Below are 26,626 nucleotides of genomic sequence, written 5' to 3'. Positions count from 1 at the left end.
ATACGGTCGGGGACGCCCAAATCATGAAGTTTAGGTCGACCTTAGAGATGGTCGTCCTTAGACTTGGTTGTTTCTGATTTTTGGCAATAACGGAACCCGAGGACGCTCATCTCAGAAACGGCCAAATCCTTTGGTCGTGGAAGGAGCCAGCATTCGCAGTGCACTGGTCCCCCTCACATGCTAGGACACCAACCGGGCACCCTAGGGGGCACTGCAGTGGACTTCAGAAATTGCTCGCAGGTGCATAGCTCCCTTACCGTGTGTGCTGAGCCACCCAAAACCCACTCCCCATAACTGTACACCACTACTATAGCCCTTACGGATGAAGGGGAGCACCTAGATGTGGGTACAGTGGGTTTGTGTTGGTTTTGGAGGGCTCACATTTACCACCACAAGTGTAACAGGTAGGGGGGGATGTGTCTTTGTCTGCCTGTCTGAAGTGCCCTGCACCCACTAAAACTGCTCCAGGGACCTGCATACTGCTTTGATGGACCTGAGTATGACATTTGAGGCTGGCATAGAGGCTGGCAAAAAATATTTTTAAAGAATTTTTTTGAGGGTGGGAGGGGGTTAGTGACCACTGGGTGAGTAAGGGGAGGTCATCCCCAATTCCCTCCGGTGGTCATCTGGTCAGTTCGGGCACCTTTTCGTGGCTTGGTCGTAACAAAAAAAAAAAGGACCAACTAAAGTCGTCCAAGTGCTCATCGGGGATGCCCATCTTTTTTCGATTATGGGTCGAGGCTGCCTATGTGTTAGGCACGCCCAAGTCCCGCCTTCGCATCGCCTCCGACATGCTCCCGTGAACTTTGGTCGTCCCCGCGACGGAAAGCAGTTGGGGACGCCCAAAATCGGCTTTCGATTATGCCTATTTGGGCAACCCTGTGAGAAGGACGCCCGTCTTCCGATTTGTGTCGAAAGATGGGCGTCCTCTTTCGAAAATAAGCCTGACTGTTTTTAAGAATTATTTCTAGTTTTGATAATGATGAAATGTCAATTAAAACTTGTAAGCATTGTACTTTGTTTGCATTACTTACCAATAGATGATGCATAGTTCTGATGTGTGATTTTCTAAGCTTTTTCCCCAGTGGCTTACTGAGGGGGAACAGTTGGAACAGGTTTATGGACCCCCTGGGCACCAGCCTGAAGAGGGAGAGGAGGAGGAGTTGAAATGTCAAAAGCAGGCGTGGGTCTAACTGTGATTTGGTCTGTGTTGGGGGTGAAGATATAGATAGAAACACTGGCCCCAGTTTTCTACTGCCCCCCCCCTCAAAAAAAAAAGTTTTTTTGAAGAATTCTTAGTAAATCAAGCCCATTATTTGAGTACCAGGGTCAAGTAGAATAAAATAAATACAATGACTTTAGGGTTAGTCTTTTATCAGTTAGCAGGGTAAATATGATGTGAAGCACCTGCAGCCTCTTCTCAGTCACTGAACTGTGACAGCTGGTTGTCATTTGACCAGACAAGGATTACTACATTAGACCATGTTGTTCCTAAGCATCAACTTTCCTATTTGCTAAGAGTTATTTATTTGTGTTTCTATGTAAGGCAGATTCCCCTGGCTCCACTGGACTTCCAGCTCAATTGGAACCTGCCCTGTGAGCATCTGTCCCCTGCTAACTGGCGTTTTATCCATTTTAAGTTTAACCCTCTGTTGTCTAGTAAAGCCGTTACAGCTGAGGCTATAGACTGTATATTCTTTCAATGTATGTGCACACCAAATCTGGCCAGCTGGTGTCACTGTAGCAAAATGACTTGGACTCTTTCTTAAGGACTGTGAATACTTCCTCCTTAGGATTTCTATCCATTGAGAACCAGAGAAACAAGATCCAGGGTTGGAAATCAAACATGGATCTCTTGTATTAAGGAGGCATTTTATTGTAAAAGGGTAAAGGGGCATGGATTTGATATAACACTTTTTTGTGATACAACTAAAGCAGTTTACATGTATTATATGTATAAGTTTTGTACCTGAGGCAAAGGAGGGTTTAAGTGACTTGCCCAGAGTCAAGTTGTAGTGACACTTGAACCCAGTTTCCCAGGCTCTTGGCTCACTGCACTAACCATTAAGCTACCTCTCTGCCAGTCCACTTCTCTGATGCTTTGTCATCTAGCCTTCAGTGCTTTCCCTTCTCACAGTTTCCAGCTCTCACATGCAACCTCCTGTAGCTGTGAAAAGAAGTGAGCAGTTTTCTTTTGTTTATTTTGTAGCAGCATGACATGAAATTGCCACATTTCTCATGCTGCACATGCTTTACTGGTAGCTTGGCTGTTCGGTAGATTTTAAAATGAGGTTTGTGTTCAAATAATTATTTACGGTCATTTTGGTGACTGATTTTTGCATTTAATTTTTTATGAGTGGAGGAGTGGCCTAGTGGTTAGGGTGGTGGACTTTGGTCCTGGGGAACTGAGGAACTGAGTTCGATTCCCACTTCAGGCACAGGCAGCTCCTTGTGACTCTGGGCAAGTCAGTTAACCCTCCCTTGCCCCAGGTACAAATAAGTACCTTTATACAATATGTAAGCCGCATTGAGCCTGCCATGAGTGGGAAAGCGCGGGGTACAAATGTAACAAAAATAAAATAAAAATAAATGTACTTACTGCTGCTTAAACAGTTTCATTAAACCAAAAATAGTTTCTCAAGTCATTGGATTTGACCTTGGGATGTGCACAAGTTTCAGAAATTGTAAACTTCCTAATTTGCCTCTGTACTGTGAGAGAATGACCACTGAATGAATGGAAGTTGATAAAGAGCAGCTGTTGCTGAGGTCAGGAACCTGGTATGCGGAAGCAATGGCCAAATGACAGCTTAAATCTTGCCAGAAGCCTTTAGGTCTCTCCAGCAGGAAGTAAATGTCTTAAGGAATATTGGCCTTAGTTCTCTTTTTACTGTGGCCTAGAGGAGTGGGACTTCGGAGTTTGGAAATGAATTGGCTTTAATTTTGTATGCATGTAGATGTGGACATGGCTGAGGTTTTAGGCCACAGAGGCTATGAATCGCTGCAAACAGTGGACATGGCCTGCTTTTGATCTGAAGGGCTCAAGTTTTCTCTGAATTTAGGAGCCTGCCAAAGAATGTAGGTGCCGGTGGCTGAGACCTTCTTCCCTCCTCTGATTCAGGTTATCTCCATCCAAATGGGAGGGCAGGGCAGGAAACACGAGAGAGGTCCACTCCAAGCTCTTCTATAGCTCCTTTAGGGCAGAGGTGGCAAACTCATTTTTTTTGCTGGGTCATATTGTTGGGGAAATACCCATGCACTAACTAGGCTAATTTGGGGGGGGGGGGGGGGGGGGGGGGAGAAGAGGAAGGGTCAGACACAGGCCTATATTTGCATATTAAATTATGTTGGTTCTTTACCTAATATTAGGTGTGTGTTCAGTTAATTTATTTGATCCTTTTGGTGTCTGTTACTAGGAAGGGAGGAGGGGGATAGAAAGCAGAGGGAAAAAAAGGAAACAGGATCTGAGGAAGGAGAAGGAAGCTTGGGCATATTGAGAGTTTGGGGGTTGAGGTGCAGAGGAAGAGGAAAATAGGGGAAATCAAGGAGCAGAGAAGGAGGGGAATTTGAAGGAGGAGAAATATCAAATCCTGGATCAGGAGCAAGAGAGACAATTCCCTCAAACCCTACAGCATTTCAGACCCTGAGATGACTTCACTATCTCAATTCCCTTCATTATCTCACAAGCCCCTTGTTCACACCCTGCAGCACCTCCGATTCCTTTGATCACCCTTTCTCGTCTTCCTCTCCCTTACTGAAATTTCGGCCCTCTGATTCCCTTACCTACCCCACACATCTATCAGTCATAATCTTGCTTCCATATTTTGACCATTTCTCTTCCATCTAGCCCCCATACTCAGTCTAGTTCCCACATCCCCTTAATCACTCTGTTGGCTCTTTTTCCTTCCCCATTAACTTTGTTGTTTCTCCATTGTATCCCCTCACTTTTAGTCACTTGATTTAGGAGGCGATAGCAACTGAGTGAGACCTCAAACTGCATCTTCACTTATTGCCAAGTGTCAGTATCGCACTTGGACAAATTAATACCATGCCGTTTAAAACTGACACCGGCACAGGGGAGCTGAGGAAGAGGATGTAGGTCAAAGTTAATGCTGCTACTATCCTTCTCCTAACTAAAAGGATGGGAAGGGGTTAGAAAGTGAAAGGACTACCAAGCTTCGGGTATTAGGTGCCCAGCACCAGGAGTAGGAATTTGCAGCCAAGGTGCTACAGTGTCAATGTTCTCCTCTTACGTGAATGGATCAGTACAGTGCAGGAGGCAAAAGCCCTGGCCCACTTCAGCCAGTGCTTGTTACTCTGGCAGGATGAAGGAACTCTGGCCAGAAGCTGCCCTTTGGCCTTATGTTCAACACCCCTGCAATTGACAGTTTCTAGAAATATGATCTACATGTACAAGTCCTTCAGAACATCACTGCTTGCTCCTAACATTCACCAGAACTGCCTCTGAAATTTCCCCCACAAAGCTTAACTAAAGCCCACTAACATTCTCATGTTCAACTCTGCCCCCTCCCTCTGATCGCCAGTTGGTTCCCACCTCAGATAGTAGAATACTAGGATTAGTAAGTTTAACCCTGTCCCATCACCTTCCCTACTCTACTGGAAAGTCTTCTGTGTTGCTTTTTGGGATGTCGTTTTTCGCTTCATTAGTGGTGATGTGGGAGGGGGTGTGAACCGATGACAATCCCTAAACCATCTGTGTGGCTGGGCTGGTTTTCTTTTCGCAAGGAAATGAAGGGTAGGCAAAAGCTGTAAATGTATGTATAAATAAATGTGTGTGTATGTGTTAAGAGCTGTACCGAATAGCATATTCTACTATTTAGCCGAATATGAATAATGAAAAATAGTATTTGGTCGAATAAGAATAATGAGCATTGAGCTTTAACATGCTATGCGAGTCTTATATTCTGCTAAATTCAAGAGAGATTGTAAACAGATTACAAACAATAAATCCTTCAGAAGAAGAATTTACAATAGCATATCTAATACATTGAAACTAAAAAACATCTTTCATAACAAATAATAAAAGAATCAATGTGAAATCGGAGATCAAGTGTTTATCACAGTAGGATTTAGCCCCAGATTATCCCTATTCAAATTTTAATCACTGTTCGGCAAAATATGAATAATGTATTCGGGGCACTATTCAGGGCCGAATTGAATAAGAATATTAGGTACAGCCCCATTATGTATGTATGTGTTTGTATGTGTATATATCTATATCTGTCTGTCTAGATGTACACACACACATATATATATGTTAATTTCCAGTCATCCTGTTGTAAATCCATCAAAATCTCTTGCCTGTTGGATTACTGCCCAACAAGATTGACCCTCTTTTAGCCCTTCTCTCTCAGGTTCACAGCTGTCTTTAGTGGATTAATTTCATTGTTTAGAAGTTATTCTTTCTCAGCATTTATCTTTCAAATCACAAATGAACCCTGGGGCTCACCAATGTTTTGAGGCCCTACATTAATTGTGTTCAGTTTGTAATCTCCTAGATGGTCCATCTCAGTATACTCTTCTTCACGCTGTTGTCTTGTCTCATTTGGACTACTCCTATGTGGTATATGCTGATCTCTTTACTTTCAAACGATTGCAAGCTGTCCAAAATTACAGCTGTTTTTTCTCATTTCTCAAGCTAGCAAATATGATCTTGCAATGCTGTTACTCATCCAACATCTCTGGCTTAGGATTCCCTACTGGATTCAGTAAGTCGCACTTTAGTTCACAAAGCACTATATCATATGACACGATGAGAGAGCAGTAGCTGAAAAGTGAGGCTTCTCTTTGTCCTGCTTCCTCATGCTATTAATCTGCATTTTCTAGGCTGCCTTCTTTAAAAGTGGAGCCGCAGGTTAGGTTTTTTAAATGGTTGAGTTATTTGTAAAAATATGAGGAAAATATTGGCTTTAGTATCTGCTCAATCCAGGAATACCTCTGCACTTATCAGCTTTCATGCTGAAAAAGCTTTTGACAGAGTGCTGTGGTGGTTCCTGTAGGAGCTATTCGGGCAAATAGACTTGGGGATTATTTCCTTAAAGCGTTGTATTTTTACCCCAAGGCCCAAGTGTTGGCTAATGGGAGGTGTTCGGACCTTTTTGAGATTGAGGGGTACTAGGCAGGGGTGCCCCCTTTCTCCTTTATTGTATTAACTCTGGACCCTCTTATAAGGGAAATTTTAAAAATCCAGAAAGTAAAGGTTTTAGTACTGGCCCCTCCACTTTTAAAATTGCCACCTTTGTGAACTCAATAGTTCACTTACTCTTTAATCAAACCAAAGAGTTATTAGCAGATATTAATAAGGAGAAGGAATTGCAGTATGGTTCCAAAGGTTGTAAATTTATTCCTACTTACCCAAAGACACCAAAGGATATACAAATGGCATGTACAATCAATTGGTTACAGGAAGGTAATTCTCCAGCTGCAAACAGGTGCTATCTGGGTCTTAGGTGATATAACTTACCACTCAAGGGTATCCAGGGAAAAGCAATTGGGTAATTTGCCAATTCTATTGGAGTGTATTGGTTTTCCCTTGAGAGAGAAAGCAACCATGGCCCCTCTCTAACTTAAAGTAGGAAGTATGCTATCTTTTATAGATTCATACAGGATATCAGTAATATGACAGTAAGCACATCCGATTGGATCTAGATTATGTCATGACTAGCACTGATTGGCTTATGCTAATGAGTAGCTATATCGTGAGAACATGTTCAGCTCGCTTAACCACAATTTCTGCAATCTCCTTGCACCTGGTCTACCTAACCACAACTTCTCCCTTTCCCACAATGTTGCTGAACATAATGTCACTCTGTCCTTTAGACCCCCACCTTTGTGTTTCCTGGTGTTCTCTACAGTTCTCCAACACTGGGAGTTCAAGTCAGAGTCACACAGGCCTGTAAGCTTTTCTCTCATTTCAGAGCCTGAACCAAAGTCTAGGCAGGGGACCAAGGCTCATAGCTGCAGCATTTTTATACAGTTTGTTGCATAAGGATTTACATTCTCTATGGAAGTGTTTGGGGAAATTCTGTTGGGGTAATCGGAAGGTTAAAATGTGATGGCATAATCTATTGGGTAGTATAACCAGGCCTTTTTGAAACATTTGAGAGATTGGGTTCTGAACTATAATCCGTTCACAGACGTAGCCTTTGAGAGGGTTTATTTTCATCCTTGGCATTTTAATTACCCGTCATGCTAGACTGTCTAATTTGCTTGCAGCTGTTAAGGCCAGTATTTTATTAAAACCTCTCTTGTTCACCTGGAGGGAATTGCTTACCAGTTAGGATTTGGACCCTACATGTTCAGTTCTTCTGCTGATAATGGGTAACCCGGAGTTCACTCCTGGCCTAGATAATGTAGCTTTTTGTCAGTGGGCTTCTCATGGGATAACCCTGGTGGAACATCTGCTTCAGTTGGATGGCTCGCTGTTGGCGTTTGATGAGTTATGTCAGCATTTTTCATTTGGTGTGGCAGATCATCATGCTTATTTGCATTTTGTCCATTACTTGCGCACTAAGTCTTACCCAAACATTAAAATTAAGTGTTGGACAACAGATAGAGAGTTTTGGGAAGGGGATGCTTTGGATCAAGTGTCAATTTCCTAATTTCATAAGAAACTGAGCAATCAGCAAAACCTGAAAATTTGCATGCAGTTAATGGAGGCCTGGTCCAAAGAGCTGGGAAGACTTCTTAGGGTTGCATCCCTCAAGGAAATTTTGAGTGGGATAACCAGGGTGGTACATAGTGTGGAGTTGCAGGAGTGTCAATTTCATATATCATATAGGGCATACTTTTCCCAGAAGCAGGCATATTATGCTGGATATGTAGCCACCTCTCAGTGTTCTAAATGTCATTCCAGCACTAACACATTGGTTTATAGGCTGTGGCAATGCCAATAAATTAAAGCGTTTTGGCTATCCCTTATTAATTATATTCAATCTCTATTTGGCCATTCCCTTCCATTTTCATTTGAGGAGATCATTTTTAACAACTCAGCCTCTTTAGGTGTCAGGGGTGGAGAGAAAAATTGTTCTCGAGTAAGCCCTACATTCTTGGGAAAAAATGCATACTTAATCATTGGCTTAATGACCAGCCACAAAGTTTCTGGTACTGATGTAACAAATTTAATGAGTTATTGGTATGGGAATCATAATGGGCACTATGCCATCTTAAATGGCAAAAACTATTTTTGTTAATTTGGGAGACTTACTCGAACTCGATTTCCCACAGAGCTCATAATCAAGTTTTGAACAGTTTCCAAGATACAGTGGGGAGAGTGCGATTTGGACATAACCAAACCCTCCCCTTACCCCCCCCCCCCCCATTTGGGTATCTGTAGTTCTGCTTGTTAGGTTGGGACTATGAGTCCAAGTCTCTAACCTATGATACAGTGGGTATTTTTCTTCTTGGTTTGGGTAACTGGTTGGGGGGGGGGGGGGTTGTGTTTCTTCTTAATACTTGTATTATTGTAGTTGCTCATTGTTTCAGTTCAATTTCTGTGGATGTGCTACTGTTTTGTTGAATTTTCTTATTATTGAATAAAAACAGATTTTGAAATAGTTCACAAAGCACTATACTCAGGTTTACTTGCCTAGCCGGCCATACTTTTGTTCCCTTTCTCAACCCCTCACTTGTCATGTGATCTGTGGTTTATTATGCCCCCAGTTTCTGCTGCACATCTTGATTTGATGAGGAAACAGCCTTTCCTTTTTTCTGGGTCCATCATTCTGGAACTCATTTCCTACACAATTGCAATTAGAATTGTCCTACCTTAAATTTAGGGCTGTTTTGAAAACACTTAATTTGTTTCAGGAGTATGAGGGTTATGTATGAGGTAGCATCTGATGGAATCCATCTGCTTGTTGCCTGCTTTATTTTGTCTATCTCTCTACTTCCGTCTTTCTTCTCTCTTTTTATAATAGAGTTCTGTTTCGTTACTGAACTGTACATCACTTTGATTTGTTTGAAAGAAGTTGGTATTAAACATAAGCATATATACACAAGGCAAGAAAATCCTAGGTGTTCAAAGAGTCTAATTTCTAGTCACCATAGTGACCTGGTACCTGGGATTTTTGTAAAGCCCTGGTCTAGGGAGACTGGGTTCTGTGCCAGCACATTATTACCTGTGCTTAGGACTAATTATTTCTAGCATGTTATTAGAGGTATGCATCACTAAACAGGTGCACATAAGGGACAGTCACTGCTCCATGGAACTTACAATCCAATGAAGACATGTAAGCAAGACAAATAGACTTCAGGTAATTTATTACAGTAAAATAAGCCTGTGCTCTTGGAGAAGCCCAGACTTAACTATACAGGGTGCTGTTTCAATTTCAGGTTTTTTTTTCTCTCTGTGGAGGAGTAGCCTAATGAATGGTTAGAGCAGCAGGCTGAGAATCAGAGGAGCCCACTGATCAGTTTGAGTATTTCAAAATCAGTTTATAGAAGGAAATGTCAGTGTTCACTGAAGAGTTCACATTTTTACAGATTGTGGTGGCCATTTTTGATTACATCTATTTGAAATAAAAGGAGTTTGCCTCTGAAATAGGTTAAATTATTTATAAAATTGCACCCTATTAGCTAGCCACCAGAACAGTTTTCATTCTCTTATATTTCTGTAGTTATCATGTTTAGTGTAATTCTCCAGCTCAGTCTGTTGATACTGCAAGCTACTGGATGCTTCTGACAAAGTAGCAAACAAACAAAAATGGTTAGGGTAGATGAAGATGAGAGTTCTATTTGTCTAGTGGCATAGCTAGGTGGGGCGCAGGGGGAGCGGTCGCTCCCCCAAATAGATTTCTAAAAATGAATGGCGCCTATACGCATGCGCCTCTGCTCCTGCCTTCCCGTGCGGAGTCCGATGCAAAACAAATGCTAACTCCCTGCGCCGCTGCTAACGTAACGCCGAATCAGTGACTGCCTCCTGCCCTGCTGCTGCTCTAACAGCACCGCCGGCGCTGGGAAGGGAACACAGAGCTGCATGCTGAGAACTTCAGACACACCTTACCCGCTGGCGCTCTCGACGTCGATGACGACGTTACTTCCTCCGACCCCTCATTTCTTTTTCCGACGGACCCGCAGAGCCACCAGCCAGAGCCGACTCCTCAGTCAGGCGGCAGGCCCCCCTCAGGCACACACACAGTGCAGGTCGGCGTGGTGTTTGGCAGGCACCACCAGCACCAGTGCAGACTGACTGTCTCAGCCCAGCTGTAGTGTCGACGCTTGGACGCGGAGCCTCTCTCGGCCTCAGGCAGCTTCAGCTGCTGAGCTCTTCTTGACTCTGAGTCTGACAAGGTAAGAGACCGCTTTGCTGGCTGGCTGGCTGACTGTGTTTGGTGGCGGTGGGAGGGGAATCTGGGCTTCTGTCTGGGGATTGAATTTGGTTCTTCCTAGCTGTTTTGTTTCTCAGGGAGGAGAGGAGGAGAGCGAGGGGGTGGGGGGGTTAACCTACAGAAGGCAATTGATGGAGAGGGGGTGGGGGGTTAACTTATAGAAGGCAATTGATGGTCAGGCGGGGGGGGGGGGGGGCAGACACACAGGTCTTTTTTTTTTTTTACCTATAAAATAAAAATAAAGGGGAGACACACACACACACTCTGTCTCACTATTTCTGTCTTCTTCTTTTGCCCATAAGATAAATTTAAAAGGGGGGGGGACATAATGGAAATAAAATACACTGTGTGTGATGTTTGGGGAGGGCAGACCAAGATAGTCAAAAGAAGAGGGGTCATCAAGGGAAGCAACAGGGAGATTTCGGGGGGGGGGGGGGGGAAGCAAGGGAGACCCAGAGAGAAGGGGGGCCAGGGAAGCAAGGGGCGATGTCCAAGTAGATTGAAGAAATCAGGAGATGGGGTGTTCCTATCTAGTTCCAGTTGGACAGGCAGTGCCTTAAAAGATGGAGGACTATTTTGTTTTCTTTTTTACTTATTTGATAGCTTTTTAATTTATTCAAAAGCTTCCCATATTTAGATATAAATATCATGAAATAAAAATTGAACATCACTAAAACAGCTTAAAAATTTATAGCTGGTAGAAACCGCAGTTATAATATCTGTATTTTGTGCCTCATTTTTCTACACTGTTCTAAATCACACACACACACACACACCTCTTAGACTGCTTGTATGTAATATAATACTTACATCCATGGAAGCAGAAGACTAACAGAAATTAGGGAATAAACTAAGAAAGGAAAGTGGTTCGCTGGGGCTCTGTGTGTGTCTGTGGGCCTCTATGTATCTGTACACACATAGCCCTTTCCTTCTTATTATTTTACTAGTAAGGCCTGTTTCTGAAACACATGAAATGGGCGCTAGGAAGGTTTTCCTTGGAGTGTGTGTGTGTGAGAGTGTCTGTATGAGAGAGAGAGTGAGTATGACAGAGAGTGAGACTGGGGTGCGAGTGTGTGTGAGAGAATGAGTTTGTGGCTGTGGGGGGCCTCCTCCCTCACTCCCTCCCAATGCCATGTTCCTCCACCCCCTCCCTCCCAATTCCATGGTTGTTTTCCCCCCCCTCTTCCATGGTCGTTCCCCCCCCTCTTCCATGGTCGTTCCCCCCCCTCTTCCATGGTCGTTCCCCCCTTCCTCCCGAGTTCCAGGGTCGTTGTCCCCTCCCCTCCCTCCATCCATCCTTCCGAGTTCCATGGTCATCTCCTCCCCTCCCTCCCTTCCAGTTCCAGGGGCCCTCCCTCCCTCCGAGTTCCAAGGTCATCCCCTCCCCTCCCTCTCCCCCTCCCTCTCAGTTTCAGGGGCCCCATCCCTCTGAGTTTCTGGGTCCCTCCCTCTGAGTTTCTGGGTCCTTCCCTCCTGTGAGAGGAAGCAGAGGGGTGTGTGCATGTTAATGGGCTATTTTGGGGGATGTGTGATCTGGGGTAATACATTGTTTCTGTGTGTGAGATAGAGACACAATCTTTGTGTGTGTTTCAAAGAGACAGTGTCTGTGACTGTGAGAGAATCAGTGTCTGTGTGTGTGAGTGACACCGTGTTTGTGTGAGTCAGGGAAAGAAATTTTGTGTGTCAAGAGAGAGAGAGTGTGTCTGTGTGTTTAAGAAAGTGAGTGCGGTACAGAGTTCACTCTCTTTTTTTTTTTTTCTGTTTCGAGAGGAAGCAGAGGGTTGTGTGATTTGTGTTTTGGGTGATTTGTGTTTTGGGGTTTGACTGTTAGGGGTGGTGGATTTTGGGTATGGGTATGTGTTACGGAAAGCGAGAGCGGGGCAGAAATGGTGCGTGTGTGAAGAGCGGCAGGTGCAGGGCGGACCCGGAGTGTCGGCGATTCATCCCGTTTCTGTCACTCTGTCTGTCCCCTCCGCTGCCACCATGATCCTGCTGGATCGAAGAGGCCTTGGCGCTGAAGCTGGAGAGCAGCGCGTCCGGGTGAGCGTGGAGGTGGAGTGTCGGCGATTCTTCCCCCGTTTTTATCGCTTGGTCTCTCCCCGCCGCTGCCACCATGTTCCTGCTTGAATTTAACATCCGGTTCATTGAATAGACCCTGACGCTGGACAGTTGTGTCCGATATGCGCAGTCTGGCAGTGACTTCCCAGATCTTTGGTGATGCGCCGAGGGGGGGGGGGTAGGGGCTTGTGTGATGCGCCGGCACGGAGGGGCTTGGGTGTTGCGCCGAGGAGGGGGGGGCACAGAGAGCTGTTTCGTAGGCAGGGAGAGGAGTGGTGTAGATCGATGTCTGCCCCGCCCTCGCGTCAAACGTGATGATGTCGAGGGCGGAGTGATGTGATTGGTTGAGTGCCATTGCTCCGCCCTCGACGTCATCACGTTTGACGCGAGGGGGCAAACACTCATGGGCAAACTTTGATCTACACCACCATGGATTAGAATAGAACGTTGGGACTTGTGGAGGCTTCAATAGAACGTTGGAGGTGCGTTTTATATAGAGAGATTCCCTAGTTTCTGTTTGTGTCCTGCTTGCAGTTTAATTGAATTTTGGTGGGAATGAGGTGAGGTGTGAGAAGACAATAGGAAACAAAGAGACATTTCTCCTGGGTGCATAGGCGCCGACGCTGTGGGTGCTTGAGCACCCCCAGTATTTCACCCACCGGAAGTTAGTTTGTTCCCTCCCTCCGAATTTTAAAACTCATCTGTTGGGGTTAGGGCAGCAGCTGTAAAAAGCATGCAGGTTTGGTGCTTAGTTCTGTTTTCCCTTCTCTCTCTCTGGCTCAGCTGTGGTCCCGCCCTCATTTCCTGTTTCCGCAAGGGCGGTGCCAGAGCTGAGCCGGAGAGAGAGAGAGAAGGGACTAAGCATGGACCAAGCTTTTACTGCTTCTGCTGCCTTAACTCCCAAGAGGTAAGATAGATGATTTTTAAAATGTGGGGGTGGGACTGCAACTGAAGGGAGGGAGCAGGGAGGGACAGACGACGACCCTGAAACTCGGATGGAGGGGGGAATGCGCCACCTGTAAAAAAAAAAAAATCAGCACCCCAATCATTTTTGAAAAGTTGGTTCCTATGCCTGGGTGGGGTTAAGATAAAGGATTTAATGGGGTACTTAGGGACAGAGCCCGGCCGCCCTTGGGGCAATGAGATCCGGCTTGTTGTTGCCTACTCTACTGAGATTAAGTAAAGGAGGGGGCAAGACAGAACATCGCATTTCTTTTTCTATGGATCACAATAAATGAACGACTTAACGGCTGTCTCCTCTTCAGGTCAAGAGCCAACGCTGCTTTAAGTTTGTGGTTTTTTTGCAAACACGTCGCAGAACGAAAGTCTAGGCAAGTCATGGAGGGCGCTCTCCCAGAGGCCTCTTTGCCCTCGCCTTACTACCATGGAAGGAGTTGGTTGGTGGCTATTTAAACGGCCCGTTTACCTTCAAATGTGTTAATGAATGTTTTGCATGCCAATTCGACTTGTTGACACGTTTGCTCAAACGCACAATGCTAAGGGCCGGTTGGCACTTTCGTTCCGACAAAGCAGTAAAGATAGGAGTTTGGGGGGGGGGGGGGGGGGTCGTTAAGGACAGGAGGGGTGTCTGCCTCTCTCTCTCTCTCGTTCTCATAATAGCCGCAGTGTCTCGAGTCAGGCTGCACGCTGCTGCTGGCGATGAATGCGTTTACATTCCAGCGCTGAGCTCTCGCATTCCAGCGGGGAGCGAGCCTGACGTGCCGAGCAGGAATGTGAGTGCGGAGGCCGGAGCGAGGGAGAGAGAGAGAGACCCGCGCCTCCCAGGGCTGCTACTGGCACTATGTCTCCGCTTCAGCGCCCGGTCGCTAACCGGAGCGCAAACCCGGGCTCTGCTGCGCCTCAGTTCGCATTTCATTGATCCTGGGCCCTCGTAAGTACTTAAGGGTTTCTGGCAGTTGCATTACTACGAGGCTGCTGCGCCATGTGCGAGGAGCTGGGAAAGGTTTGTAGTACTTGCGGAGTAGGAGGGATCAGAGGAGAAAATGTAAAAATATCATTGGCATTGTCTGGGGGGCGGAGGATCCGAGAAGTTAATCGATAATATCAGTGACTGAATGGGAAAGATTTATTTTAAACGCGTATTTTCTATTTACAAGGAAAGAGATCCTTCAGCTAAGGCGGCACCATAAGTTTGAACTCGAACTATTAAAAATGCCTGTGTCGATATGCAGGGAAGGCAAAACGTACTTTTACACTAAGTTATTTACATTTTTTTAAGGTTTGATTTGAGTGTTTTTTTTAAAGTAGCAGTGCATCCTATAATTATTATAAATATAAGTAGATATTTTGGATTAGAGTCAGGGACCTTCCCTTAAAGGAACTAAAAAGTGTAATTACATAATACAATTTGGAGTGCTTGCCATTTATTTTTTAATTCTGTGCATAAACACAGAATATGTAATGAAGATAATGTTGGAAAACTAGAAAAGTACATTGTGTGGGGAGAGCAATAAACTGATTACCTGGGAAGGGCGTGTCCTACAGTAGTTGAGTGAACCTGTCTGTACTGAATGGTCACAGCCAGTAGACAAGCCAAATTTTGTCACACTTTTCACCCCTGGCTGAATCTTTTTAGTTTTCATGTCACAGCAACAGTTTAACTGAAGAATAGATTTTCTAGAAGAAAGGGCTGTTAGATGATCATTTTCTGATATGGGCAGTAAAGCCAGATGTGATCCAGAATTGGAGAAGACATAATGAGGGAATCAGTATGGAGTTAGATTAGATCCTCTTAATGAAAAGATCTCTGATTCAGCTTGGAACCCAAAATTTAGTACAAAGTTGCAGCTCCTTCACATAGGGGATGCTAATATATTTGCAGTGGTGTGCTGGAGCTGGCTAGCAAAGAGCTGTTATGCCATCAAATTGTACTAGGACTAGAGAGACGCTCCATGAAACTAACAGCTAGAAGATCAAGACAAATTGGAGAAAGTATTAATTAAATTGTCAACCACTTTGATGTGGTCTCGAAAATTTTATAAAGTAAACACTTTTTTCATTTGAACAATCAAGCTGTGGCGTTTGTTGTCAGAGAATGTGGTTGTCATCTAACATGGGTGGATTTAAAGAGGCTTAGACAGATTTCTAGAGGAAAAGTTCATAAACAATTTACTAGCCAAGTAGACCTTGGAAGGTTACTGCTCATCCTTGAGATGGAGCTGCAAGGAATGGATCTGTTCTTTAGGATCTGTGGTTAGTTCCTAGTAACCAAGATTAGCTGCTGTCAGAGACAGGATCCTGGGCTTGATAGGTCTTTAGCATGTCATATGGTGATGTATACAATCATGCTCATTTTCCAAGCACTTGGACTTACAAAGTTCCATGGTAATCTATGAAATTTTGTAAGTCTAAGTGCTTTGAAAATGAGCCCCAATATGTGAGAGCCATTTCCTTCACAAAGAGCTCAAGCTTCTATATGTGAATAATAATAATAATGGGGTATCCATAGGTGCACTGTAGAAATCAGCACGTAAGCTTTCTTCTCTTACAGCACCTAGATTCTTTGAAAAAATGAAGTTACATTGAAATATTTTAATTACTTTTCAGAGCTGCACTGTTTTAAGGTTTTCAGTGCAGAATTCCCCCAGGGGTAGTATAAGTAGGGCTTCTGCTTTTTTGGAGATTGAGAGGACCAGTAACATCAACTTCTTGCAGCTGCGAATACTTGGAGGAACACAGTGGTGACTGGGGTCCCCCTCTCCCTGCCCTCCTCCACATCATAAATGTCTACACTTGCTGGAAACTGGTATTGCTGGCAGCTCAGAAATGCCTCCAGTCTCCACAAAATCCAAAAGCATAGCCTACTCATCCTTTCTCCGAGGACAAGCAGGCTGCTTGTTCTCACGACTGGGTTGACGTCCGCGGCAGCCCCCACCAACCGGAAGAAGCTTCGCGGGACGGTCGGCACGCAGGCCACGCCCACCGCGCATGCGCGGCCGCCTTCCCGCCCGTGCGCGACCGCTCCCGCCAGTTCCTTTTTTTCCGCGCCTGGAGAGAGTCGTGCTTTGCCGCTCTCTCTACTTCAGCCGCCGGATTCTTGCGATCGCGTATACGCGGATCGCGCTTCGTTAATTTAATTTGTTTTCCTTTTATTATCTTTTCTTTTACAAAAAAAAAAAAAAAAAAAGACTGCGCGTGTGGAGCACGCGCTCCCCTTTTCCCTCGCTTCTAGCGGGGACGCCTCGTTGCGGCCTAGTGGCCGCTCGGTCGGCTAGTTTTTTCGTGGTGTGATTTTAGCCACCATTGCCGACTTTGACTTCGCCGACGCGATTTTTCCGTCGATGTCCTCGAAGGTCCCGAGTGGATTTAAAAAGTGTGGTCACTGCGGCCGGCCGATCTCGCAGACCGACACCCACGCTTGGTGCCTCCAGTGCCTCGGGCCGGAGCACAATCTCAAGTCGTGCGCGCTGTGTCTCTGTCTCCGGAAACGGACTCAGGTTGCGAGGCAAGTTCTGCGGGACCGTCTTTTTGGAACTTGCGCCGGCCCCTCGACGTCGACCTCGACGGCATCGGTATCGAAGGCCGGATCTTCGGTACCGGTATCGATGCCCGAGACATCGGCACCGATGGCAGCGACCCCAGGAGAACAGGTCCCGTCGGCCCGCCGGTGAGAGTGGGGTTGAGAGGCCGCGTGGGCTGTCGGCCCCGGTCACTCCCTCAGCTCGTGAGCCACGGGACCGAACCCTGTCGGACCCGGTACCTCGAGACCGAGGGGGATCGACCTCCTCCTCCTCCATGCCCTCCGGCGCCGGTGACGTGCACCGGAAAAAAGACAAGAAGCGCCGTCACCGGGAGCCCTCGGTGCACCCTGAAGGGGAGTCGACGCCGAAGCGTCATCGCAGAGAGGAGAGATCTCCGTCGGTGGTGGAGGTACCGACGCGTCGGGGTTCCGGCACCTCGGTGCCGTCTCCTGGCCCCCAGCAGCTTCTGGCACCGACACCCTTACCGGCCCCACCGCCTTTCCCGGCAGCGGGCCTGGACGAGTGCCTCAGAGCCATCCTTCCGGGGATCCTGGAAGGGCTGATGCGCCAGGCTGTGCCGGCGTCGGGGGTGCTTGCGCCCCCGGCGCCGATGACTGTGGCGCCGGCGAGCTCTAGCCCGGCGCCGGGGCTGTCGACACCGCCGCCGCTTGCGGTGCCGGTCTCGACCGCCACGCAGGTGGAGTCCCCGTCGACGTCGATGGAGGGAGCTCCGTCCCCGCCGGCGCGGGAGTCCACCGCTCGACGACACCGAGGCCTCGGTGCCTCGACGTCGAGCCGGGCCCGGTACCGGACTCAGCTACATGAGCTAATGTCCGATACCGAGGATGAGGACTCGTGGGGGGAAGAGGAGGACCCGAGATATTTCTCCTCAGAGGAGTCTACGGGCCTTCCCTCGGACCCCACGCCGTCACCGGAGAGGAAGCTCTCACCTCCTGAGAGTCTCTCCTTTGCCTCCTTTGTGCGGGATATGTCTATAAGCATTCCCTTTCCCGTGGTCTCTGTGGAAGAGCCGAGGGCCGAGATGCTCGAGGTCCTCGACTATCCATCACCACCTAGAGAGTCCTCCACGGTACCGCTGCACAATGTCCTGAAGGAGACGCTGCTTCGGAACTGGGTGCGACCACTAACTAACCCCACCATTCCCAAGAAAGCAGAGTCCCAGTACAGGATCCACTCTGACCCAGAGCTCATGCGGCCCCAGTTGCCCCATGACTCGGCGGTCGTGGATTCTGCTCTCAAGAGGGCACGGAGTTCGAGGGATACCGCCTCGGCGCCCCCGGGGCGGGAGTCTCGCACTCTGGACTCATTTGGGAGGAAGGCCTACCAATCCTCCATGCTCGTGACCCGCATCCAATCTTACCTGCTCTATATGAGCATCCACATGCGGACCAATGTGCAACAGCTGGCGGACCTGGTCGAGAAGCTCCCGCCGGAGCAGTCCAGGCCATATCAGGAGGTGGTCAGGCAGCTGAAGGCGTGCAGAAAGTTCCTGTCCAGGGGGATTTTTGACACCTGTGACGTGGCATCTCGTGCTGCGGCCCAAGGTATAGTGATGCGCAGGCTCTCATGGCTGCGTGCCTCTGACCTGGACAACCGCACCCAGCAGAGACTGGCTGACGTCCCTTGCCGGGGGGATAATATTTTTGGCGAGAAGGTCGAGCAGATGGTTGACCAACTGCATCAGCGGGAAACCGCTCTCGACAAGCTCTCCCACCGGGCGCCTTCAGCACCCGCCCCCGCGGGCGGGCGTTTTTCCCGGGCTCGGCAGGCTGCACCCTATTCTTTTGCGAAGCGTAGGTACAACCAGCCGGCCCGAAGGCCTCGTCAGGCACAGGGACAGCCCCAGCGCGCTCGTTCCCGTCAACAGCGTGCGCCTAAGCAGCCCCCTGCGCCTCCACAGCAAAAGCCGGGGACGGGCTTTTGACTGGATCCACGGGAACATAGCCGCCCTACAAGTGTCCGTACCGGACGACCTGCCGGTCGGAGGGAGGTTAAAATTCTTTCACCAAAGGTGGCCTCTCATAACCTCCGACCAGTGGGTTCTCCAAATAGTGCGGTGCGGATACGCCCTGAATTTGACCTCCCTGCCTCCAAATTGTCCTCCGGGAGCTCAGTCTTTCAGCTCCCATCACAAGCAGGTACTTGCAGAGGAACTCTCCGCCCTTCTCAGCGCCAATGCGGTCGAGCCCGTACCACCCGGGCAGGAAGGGCAGGGATTCTATTCCAGGTACTTCCTTGTGGAAAAGAAAACAGGGGGGATGCGTCCCATCCTAGACCTGAGAGACCTGAACAAATTCCTGGTCAAAGAAAAGTTCAGGATGCTTTCCTTGGGCACCCTTCTGCCAATGATTCAGAAAAACGATTGGCTATGTTCCCTGGATTTAAAGGACGCATACACTCACATCCCGATACTGCCAGCTCACAGACAGTATCTCAGATTCCGCCTGGGCGCACGGCACTTTCAGTATTGTGTGCTGCCCTTTGGGCTCGCCTCTGCCCCACGAGTGTTTACAAAGTGCCTCGTGGTGGTAGCGGCCTACCTACGCAAGCTGGGAGTGCACGTGTTCCCATATCTCGACGATTGGCTGGTCAAGAACACCTCGGAGGCAGGAGCCCTCCGGTCCATGCAGTGCACTATTCAGTTTCTGGAGCTGCTGGGGTTTGTGATAAATTACCCAAAGTCCCATCTCCAGCCAACCCAGTCTCTGGAATTCATAGGAGCTCTGCTGAATACCCAGACGGCTCAGGCCTACCTTCCCGAAGCGAGGGCCACCAATCTCCTGGCCCTGGCTTCGCAGACCAGAGCGTCTCAGCAGATCACAGCTCGGCAGATGTTGAGACTTCTGGGTCATATGGCCTCCACAGTTCATGTGACTCCCATGGCTCGTCTTCACATGAGATCTGCTCAATGGACCCTAGCTTCCCAGTGGTTCCAAGCCACCGGGAATCTAGAGGATGTCATCCGCCTCTCCACCAGTTGCCGCACTTCACTGCTCTGGTGGACCATACGGACCAATTTGACCCTGGGACGTCCATTCCAAATTCCGCAGCCCACGAAAGTGCTGACGACGGATGCATCTCGCCTGGGGTGGGGAGCCCATGTCGATGGGCTTCACACCCAGGGTCTGTGGTCCCTCCAGGAACAGGATCTGCAGATCAACCTCCTGGAGCTCCGAGCGATCTGGAACGCACTGAAGGCTTTCAGAGATCGGCTGTCCTGCCAAATTATCCAAATTCGGACAGACAATCAGGTTGCAATGTATTACGTCAACAAGCAGGGGGGCACCGGATCTCGCCCCCTGTGTCAGGAAGCCGTCGGTATGTGGCGTTGGGCGTGTCGGTTCGGCATGCTTCTCCAAGCCACGTACCTGGCAGGCGTAAACAACAGTCTGGCCGACAGACTGAGCAGAGTCATGCAACCGCACGAGTGGTCGCTCCATTCCAGAGTGGTACGCAAGATCTTCCGAGAGTGGGGCACCCCCTCGGTGGATCTTTTCGCCTCTCAGACCAACCACAAGCTGCCTCTGTTCTGTTCCAGACTTCAGACACACGGCAGGCTAGCGTCAGATGCCTTTCTCCTTCATTGGGGGACCGGCCTCCTGTATGCTTATCCTCCCATACCTTTGGTGGGGAAGACCTTACTGAAGCTCAAGCAAGACCGCGGCACCATGATTCTGATAGCGCCCTTTTGGCCCCGTCAGATCTGGTTCCCTCTTCTTCTGGAGTTGTCCTCCGAAGAACCGTGGAGATTGGAGTGTTTTCCGACTCTCATTTCGCAGAACGACGGAGCGTTGCTGCACCCCAACCTTCAATCCCTGGCTCTCACGGCCTGGATGTTGAGGGCGTAGACTTCGCTGCGTTGGGTCTGTCTGAGGGTGTCTCCCGGGTCTTGCTTGCCTCTAGGAAGGATTCCACTAAAAAGAGTTACTTTTTCAAGTGGAGGAGGTTTGTCGTTTGGTGTGAGAGCAAGGCCCTAGAACCTCGTTCTTGCCCTGCACAGAACCTGCTTGAATACCTTCTGCATTTATCAGAGTCTGGCTTCAAGACCAACTCAGTAAGGAATCACCTTAGTGCGATTAGTGCTTACCATTATCGTGTGGAAGGTAAAGCCATCTCTGGAGAGCCTTTAGTCGTTCGATTCATGAGAGGCTTGCTTTTGTCAAAGCCCCCTATCAAGCCTCCTACTGTGTCATGGGATCTCAACGTCGTCCTCACCCAGCTGATGAAACCTCCTTTTGAGCCACTGAATACCTGCCATCTGAAGTACTTGACCTGGAAGGTCATTTTCTTGGTGGCAGTTACTTCAGCTCGTAGGGTCAGTGAGCTTCAAGCCCTAGTAGCTCATGCTCCATATACCAAATTTCATCACAACAGAGTAGTGCTCCGCACTCACCCAAAGTTCCTGCCGAAGGTGGTGTCGGAGTTCCATCTTAACCAGTCAATTGTCTTGCCAACATTCTTCCCCAGGCCGCATACCCGCCCTGCTGAACGTCAGTTGCACACATTGGACTGCAAGAGAGCATTGGCCTTCTACTTGGAGCGGACACAGCCCCACAGACAGTCCGCCCAATTGTTTGTTTCTTTCGACCCTAACAGGCTAGGGGTCGCTGTCGGGAAACGCACCATCTCCAATTGGCTAGCAGATTGCATTTCCTTCACTTACGCCCAGGCTGGGCTGGCTCTTGAGGGTCATGTCACGGCTCATAGTGTCAGAGCCATGGCAGCGTCGGTGGCCCACTTGAAGTCAGCCACTATTGAAGAGATCTGCAAGGCTGCGACGTGGTCATCTGTCCACACATTCACATCTCATTACTGCCTCCAGCAGGATACCCGACGCGACAGTCGGTTCGGGCAGTCGGTGTTGCAGAATCTGTTTGGGGTGTAAATCCAACTCCACCCTCCAGGACCCGAATTTATTCTGGTCAGGCTGCACTCTCAGTTAGTTGTTCTTCGTAGGTCAATTTCTGTTGTACCCTCGCCGTTGCGAGGTTCAATTGACCTGGGTTATTGTTTTGAGTGAGCCTGAGAGCTAGGGATACCCCAGTCGTGAGAACAAGCAGCCTGCTTGTCCTCGGAGAAAGGGTATGATACATACCTGTAGCAGTTGTTCTCCGAGGACAGCAGGCTGATTGTTCTCACCTACCCTCCCTCCTCCCCTTTGGAGTTGTGTGTTTCATATTTTATTGCTTGTCATTCAACTGGCGGGAGCGGTCGCGCACGGGCGGGAAGGCGGCCGCGCATGCGCGGTGGGCGTGGCCTGCGTGCCGACCGTCCCGCGAAGCTTCTTCCGGTTGGTGGGGGCTGCCGCGGACGTCAACCCAGTCGTGAGAACAATCAGCCTGCTGTCCTCGGAGAACAACTGCTACAGGTATGTATCATACCCTGTTCGCACCTCACTCCCTCTGCATAAGTGACAGGCGGTACAACCTCCCGACTCATTAATTTTTGTAGTAACCTTCATATTTCCCAAAACTTGTCATTGCCTAAACCAAGGGTGTCCAACCTCGGTCCTCGAGGGCTGCAACCCAGTTGGGTTTTCAGGATTTCCACAAATAGGAGGAAATATTTTTTCACTCAACTAACAGTTAAGCTCTGGAACTCTTTGCCAGAGGAGGTGGTAGCAGTGGTTAGCGTATCTGGGTTTAAAAAAGGTTTGGACAAATTCCTGGAGGGAAAGTCCATAGTCTGCTTTTGAGACAGACATGGGAAGCAACTGCTTGCCCTGGGATTTGTAGTATGGAGTGTTGCCACGATTTGGATTTCTGCCAGGTACTTGTGACCTAGCTTGGCCACTGTTTGGAAAACAGGATACTGGGCTAGATGGACCATTGGTCAGACCCAGTATGGCTACTCTTATGTTCTAAGAGATCTGTTTGCATGTACTGCCTCCATTGTAGTAAATAGATGCATATTTCATTGTGGAAAGCCTGAATACCCAATTGGGCGTGGGCCGAGGTTGGTCACCCCATCCTTAAACCATTTGGCCTCCCCATAAGCATTGAATGTTGGTTTTAACCATTGGTGATTAGGGAAACAGCAGAATATCAGGAAAAATGGTTTTAACCATTGGTGATTAGGGAAACAGCAGACTATCAGGAAAAATGGACAAAGAAACTGAAAATTTACGCCCTATTGCACTTCTGTAGTGGTTACTCTAGGCAGATTACCTCATGATGGTGAATTTAAAAGCTGCCTGAATCTATAGTTTTATTTTCTCCGTATCATAGCATAGGTTGTAAGTCCCTTAAATGACCCAGTAAATATCATCTATATATTTCCTAATAGTCAATGTTGTTAGTCCTGACTTTACTAATGCTTTCCTGCCTTTAGATTCCTTGAATGTTCAAGAAACCAGCCAAAAACATTTTTAGATAATTAGATCTGTGGTAGCTGGCATAAAAAACATTAATATTTCTCTCTCTTCTTTCACATTTTTTATGTAGTTTCATTAGAAGTAAATTAAGATTAATAACCATACTTGTGTTAACAAAATGATAATGTTAGTAGGTGGTTTTGTGTAGTCAAAGCAATCTTGCTAGCATAGCTACTGCTGCATGATTTTTAGCATCCATAATTGCTTCAGTGGTTTCTAGATCTCAGGGGTCACTCAGACTGGGTTAGATATTAAATAGTTTTGTCATTCTCTTTCTCAACATGAGGCAAATAGCTGAGAGGCATTTGGACCCATACTGTTAATTTTTGTTAGGACAAATATGCATCCCTATTGTAGTGCTGTTACTAATATTTTGAGATCCCAGATATGGGAAGCACAGTTTGCGGATGCACTATAGGGAGAAGGAGCACCTCAAGTAAATTCCCCTGAGAATGGATACCAAATGATTTTCTGTCCTCCTTAATCTGGTTTGCGAGGATCTGGGTGATCAGAACACAGAATATAATTTGCTGATCATCCTGCCACTGATTGAAGCAGTGGTAATGCCATGTGAAAACTTGTTTATAAATTTTGCTTGACCAGCCTGCAGGCCAATGGCCCACCAACACAGTTGGTTGTGGGGTGATTTGAGAAGCCCTGGTATAGTTTGGCAGCTAAGATTTAGTACTAAAAAGTACAAGTTAAGCATTTAGGCTGCAAAAACCCAAGCTGGGGGGGTGGGGGGGGGAGGACATTCTACACACTGTTACTTCATCATCTCTGCTGTTTGGCTGCTGCTTTCTGACCTTGGAGATTGGTCCTTCCTTTTTGTTTCTCTTCATTCTATGCACAGAACCAGAGTGGGATTTAGGTGTCACCTTTATTTGATAATTTTGTGGTGGCCAAACAGGTAGATACGTCACCAGCAGGAAAACAGATTTGATATTGTCTCTGTATAAGGGTCTAATGCAGTTTTATTTGTCATATACTATGTACAGTTTTGGAAACGGAACCTTCAGAAGGACATAAACCAGATGGAGTTTGCCAAAGGATGTCTTCTAAAATGGTCAGCACTCTTCTCCATAAATCATAAGGAACAAATTTAAGATCTAAAAATATATGTTAGTAGAAAAGTTGTATCGGGGAGATTGATGATGCGACATTTAAATACCTCCATTGTACAAATGCATGGGAGGGAGGCTGCTTTCAGTGGAAAGTAGGCTCTGGAATAGGATGAAGGTGAAGTGGGGTAGACTTAGGACTAATCTAAGCAAATATTTTGTCCACAGCCTTGTGGTGGACACAGGTTCAGAACTGAGGAAAGTATGGGACATATACAAAGGACGTCTGAGAGAGTAGAAGAGAGAGTACAGTAAAGCTGAGCAGTTGGTATGGGTGGGCAGGCAATACACACCATATGCTCTCTTTCTGCCATCATCCCTTATGTTCTTTGTTAAATCTTCTTAGCTTAATTGGTGTTCTATAAATGTTTTTTTACACCCTGTTTTTTTTCTTCTAATACTTCTCTTGCTGAAAATTTTGAACTGTTGCTTTTTCTGACAGTTGCTAATGTTAGTTCTACTAACATTGTATCCTGAGAAATACTCCTCTTGTCTATTCAGAGAGTCTGCATAGTCATTGCAGGACAGTCTTTGAACTCGTATGCCATATACTAATTTCACTATTTCACACATTCACTGGTAACCCCAAGGCAATGAAACAAAATTAGATTAGCATTCCATTTACTATTATTTATATGCAAAATAGCTAGGCACAATTTCAAAGACTGTAATTTGGTACACAGAATTGAGTATTTGAAATTTACTTTCAACAAGAAACATTTTGATATGAAAGTTAAACCTCATTTCTCTAGCAGTGTATAATGTCAAACTCTTAGTTAAAAATTAAACTATGTATCCACTTAGCCAAGCAGATATCCAGCAGTTCCCAATGTAAAAATGAGAATGAAAAGATGAATTGTATGGCCATATGTCAGGTTCCCAGGTTCAGAACCTGCGGGGATGGGCTCTGGAGCAAACGTGAGCCCTTGGGCTGCTGACGAGGAGCGACAGTAGCAGGCAAAGCCCACCAACCAACACTGGGCTAGCACACCGGCACAGGCAAGGACTGCAGGCACCGCCCAGCGAGCCGGAACACAATGACTGGAACCCCCTGGATCGGAGGACACCGAACTGGTCCATACTGGACCAGAGTACACCGGACTGGTTCGCACTGGACTGGAACACACCGGACCGGAACACACTGGACTGGAGTACACCGGACCGGTTTGCACTGGACTGGAGTACACCGGACTGGTTCGCACTGCTTACTACTACTACTACTTGACATTTCTAAAGCGCTACTAGGGTTATGCAGCGCTGTGCTTCACCTGCACTTAGCCACTGCCCCCCAGGAGTTGAGCCCCTGGGTTCAAGCGGCTGGCAGGACTTACCGGATGCAGGATAACACAGGGGCTGGGATACTAGAACAAGCTTGACAGAACCAGGACCACAGGGCCAAGACAAGATGGAAGTGCTCCCAAGCACCAAAAGGAAAGGCAGGGAAACCCAGCAGCCCAGAAGTGTTCCTATAGCGTGACCAGACTGAATTGCCCCTAACCACAGAAGTGCTCCACAGCGCTAAACTGGCAGAGGTGCTCCTAAGCACCAAACTAACAAAAGAATACCTAAGCACGACACTAACAGAAGTGCTCCTAAGCACTATATTAACAAAAGAATACCTAAGCACGACACTAACAGAAGTGCTCCTAAGCACTATATTAACAGAAGACTGGCTAAGCACCAAACTAACAGGGGTACTCCTAAGCACCAAGCTACAGCAGTGCTCCATAGCACTAAACTAACAGGGGTGCTCCTAAGCGCTATACTAACAGAAGTGCTCCTGAGCGCCAAACCAACAGGGGTGCTCCTGAGCACCAAACCAACAGGGGTGCTCCTGAGCACCAAACCAACAGGGGTGCTCCTGAGCACTACACTAACCAAGGGGAAGCAGGTGAGCCACAAGGAGAAAGTAGGGAAGCTAAACACATAAACTAACAAAGGTGCTCCTAAGCACCAAGCTACAGCAGTGCTCCACAGCACTAAACTAACAAAGGTGCTCCTAAGCACTCCACTAACAGAAGTACTTCTAACAGCAAAACAGAAGTGCTTCTGACAGCACCAAAAGGGAAAGCAGGGGAGCCACAATGAAAAAGCAGGAAAGCTAAACACATAATTCAAAAGCGCACACTGCACCAACACTAACCTGGACCTAAAGCAAAACGTTGCAAAGGCAGAAAGTTCCCAGGTGGCTAATAAGCCCATCACAGCTGAGCTCAGCTGCAGCAA

General features: G+C 47.5%; 1 protein-coding gene across 7 annotated transcripts in view; it reads left to right on the top strand.

Annotated features, from left to right (window-relative positions):
• RAPGEF2 (Rap guanine nucleotide exchange factor 2) overlaps positions 1 to 26,626 on the top strand; it is a 638,462-nt gene that overhangs the window by 300,847 nt on the left and 310,989 nt on the right. Inside the window, exon 1 of one of the 7 annotated variants that reach the window (XM_030191597.1) lies at positions 13,234 to 13,311. The exons of 4 other annotated variants lie outside the window; for them this stretch is intronic. In XM_030191597.1, the coding sequence (XP_030047457.1) occupies positions 13,268 to 13,311 (44 nt within the window). In that variant the 5' untranslated portion in view covers positions 13,234 to 13,267. Of the gene's footprint in view, positions 1 to 13,233; positions 13,312 to 14,123; positions 14,296 to 24,323; positions 24,346 to 26,626 lie in introns of those variants that run through there. 2 more of the 7 variants (XM_030191599.1, XM_030191598.1) reach the window with 2 other exon arrangements.

This window comes from Microcaecilia unicolor, chromosome 2 (assembly GCF_901765095.1).
Source record: "Microcaecilia unicolor chromosome 2, aMicUni1.1, whole genome shotgun sequence".
In the NCBI taxonomy this organism is placed as follows: Eukaryota; Metazoa; Chordata; class Amphibia; order Gymnophiona; family Siphonopidae; genus Microcaecilia; species Microcaecilia unicolor.
Note: the sequence above shows the minus strand (reverse complement) of the source record. Positions and strands in the feature narration are given on the sequence as shown.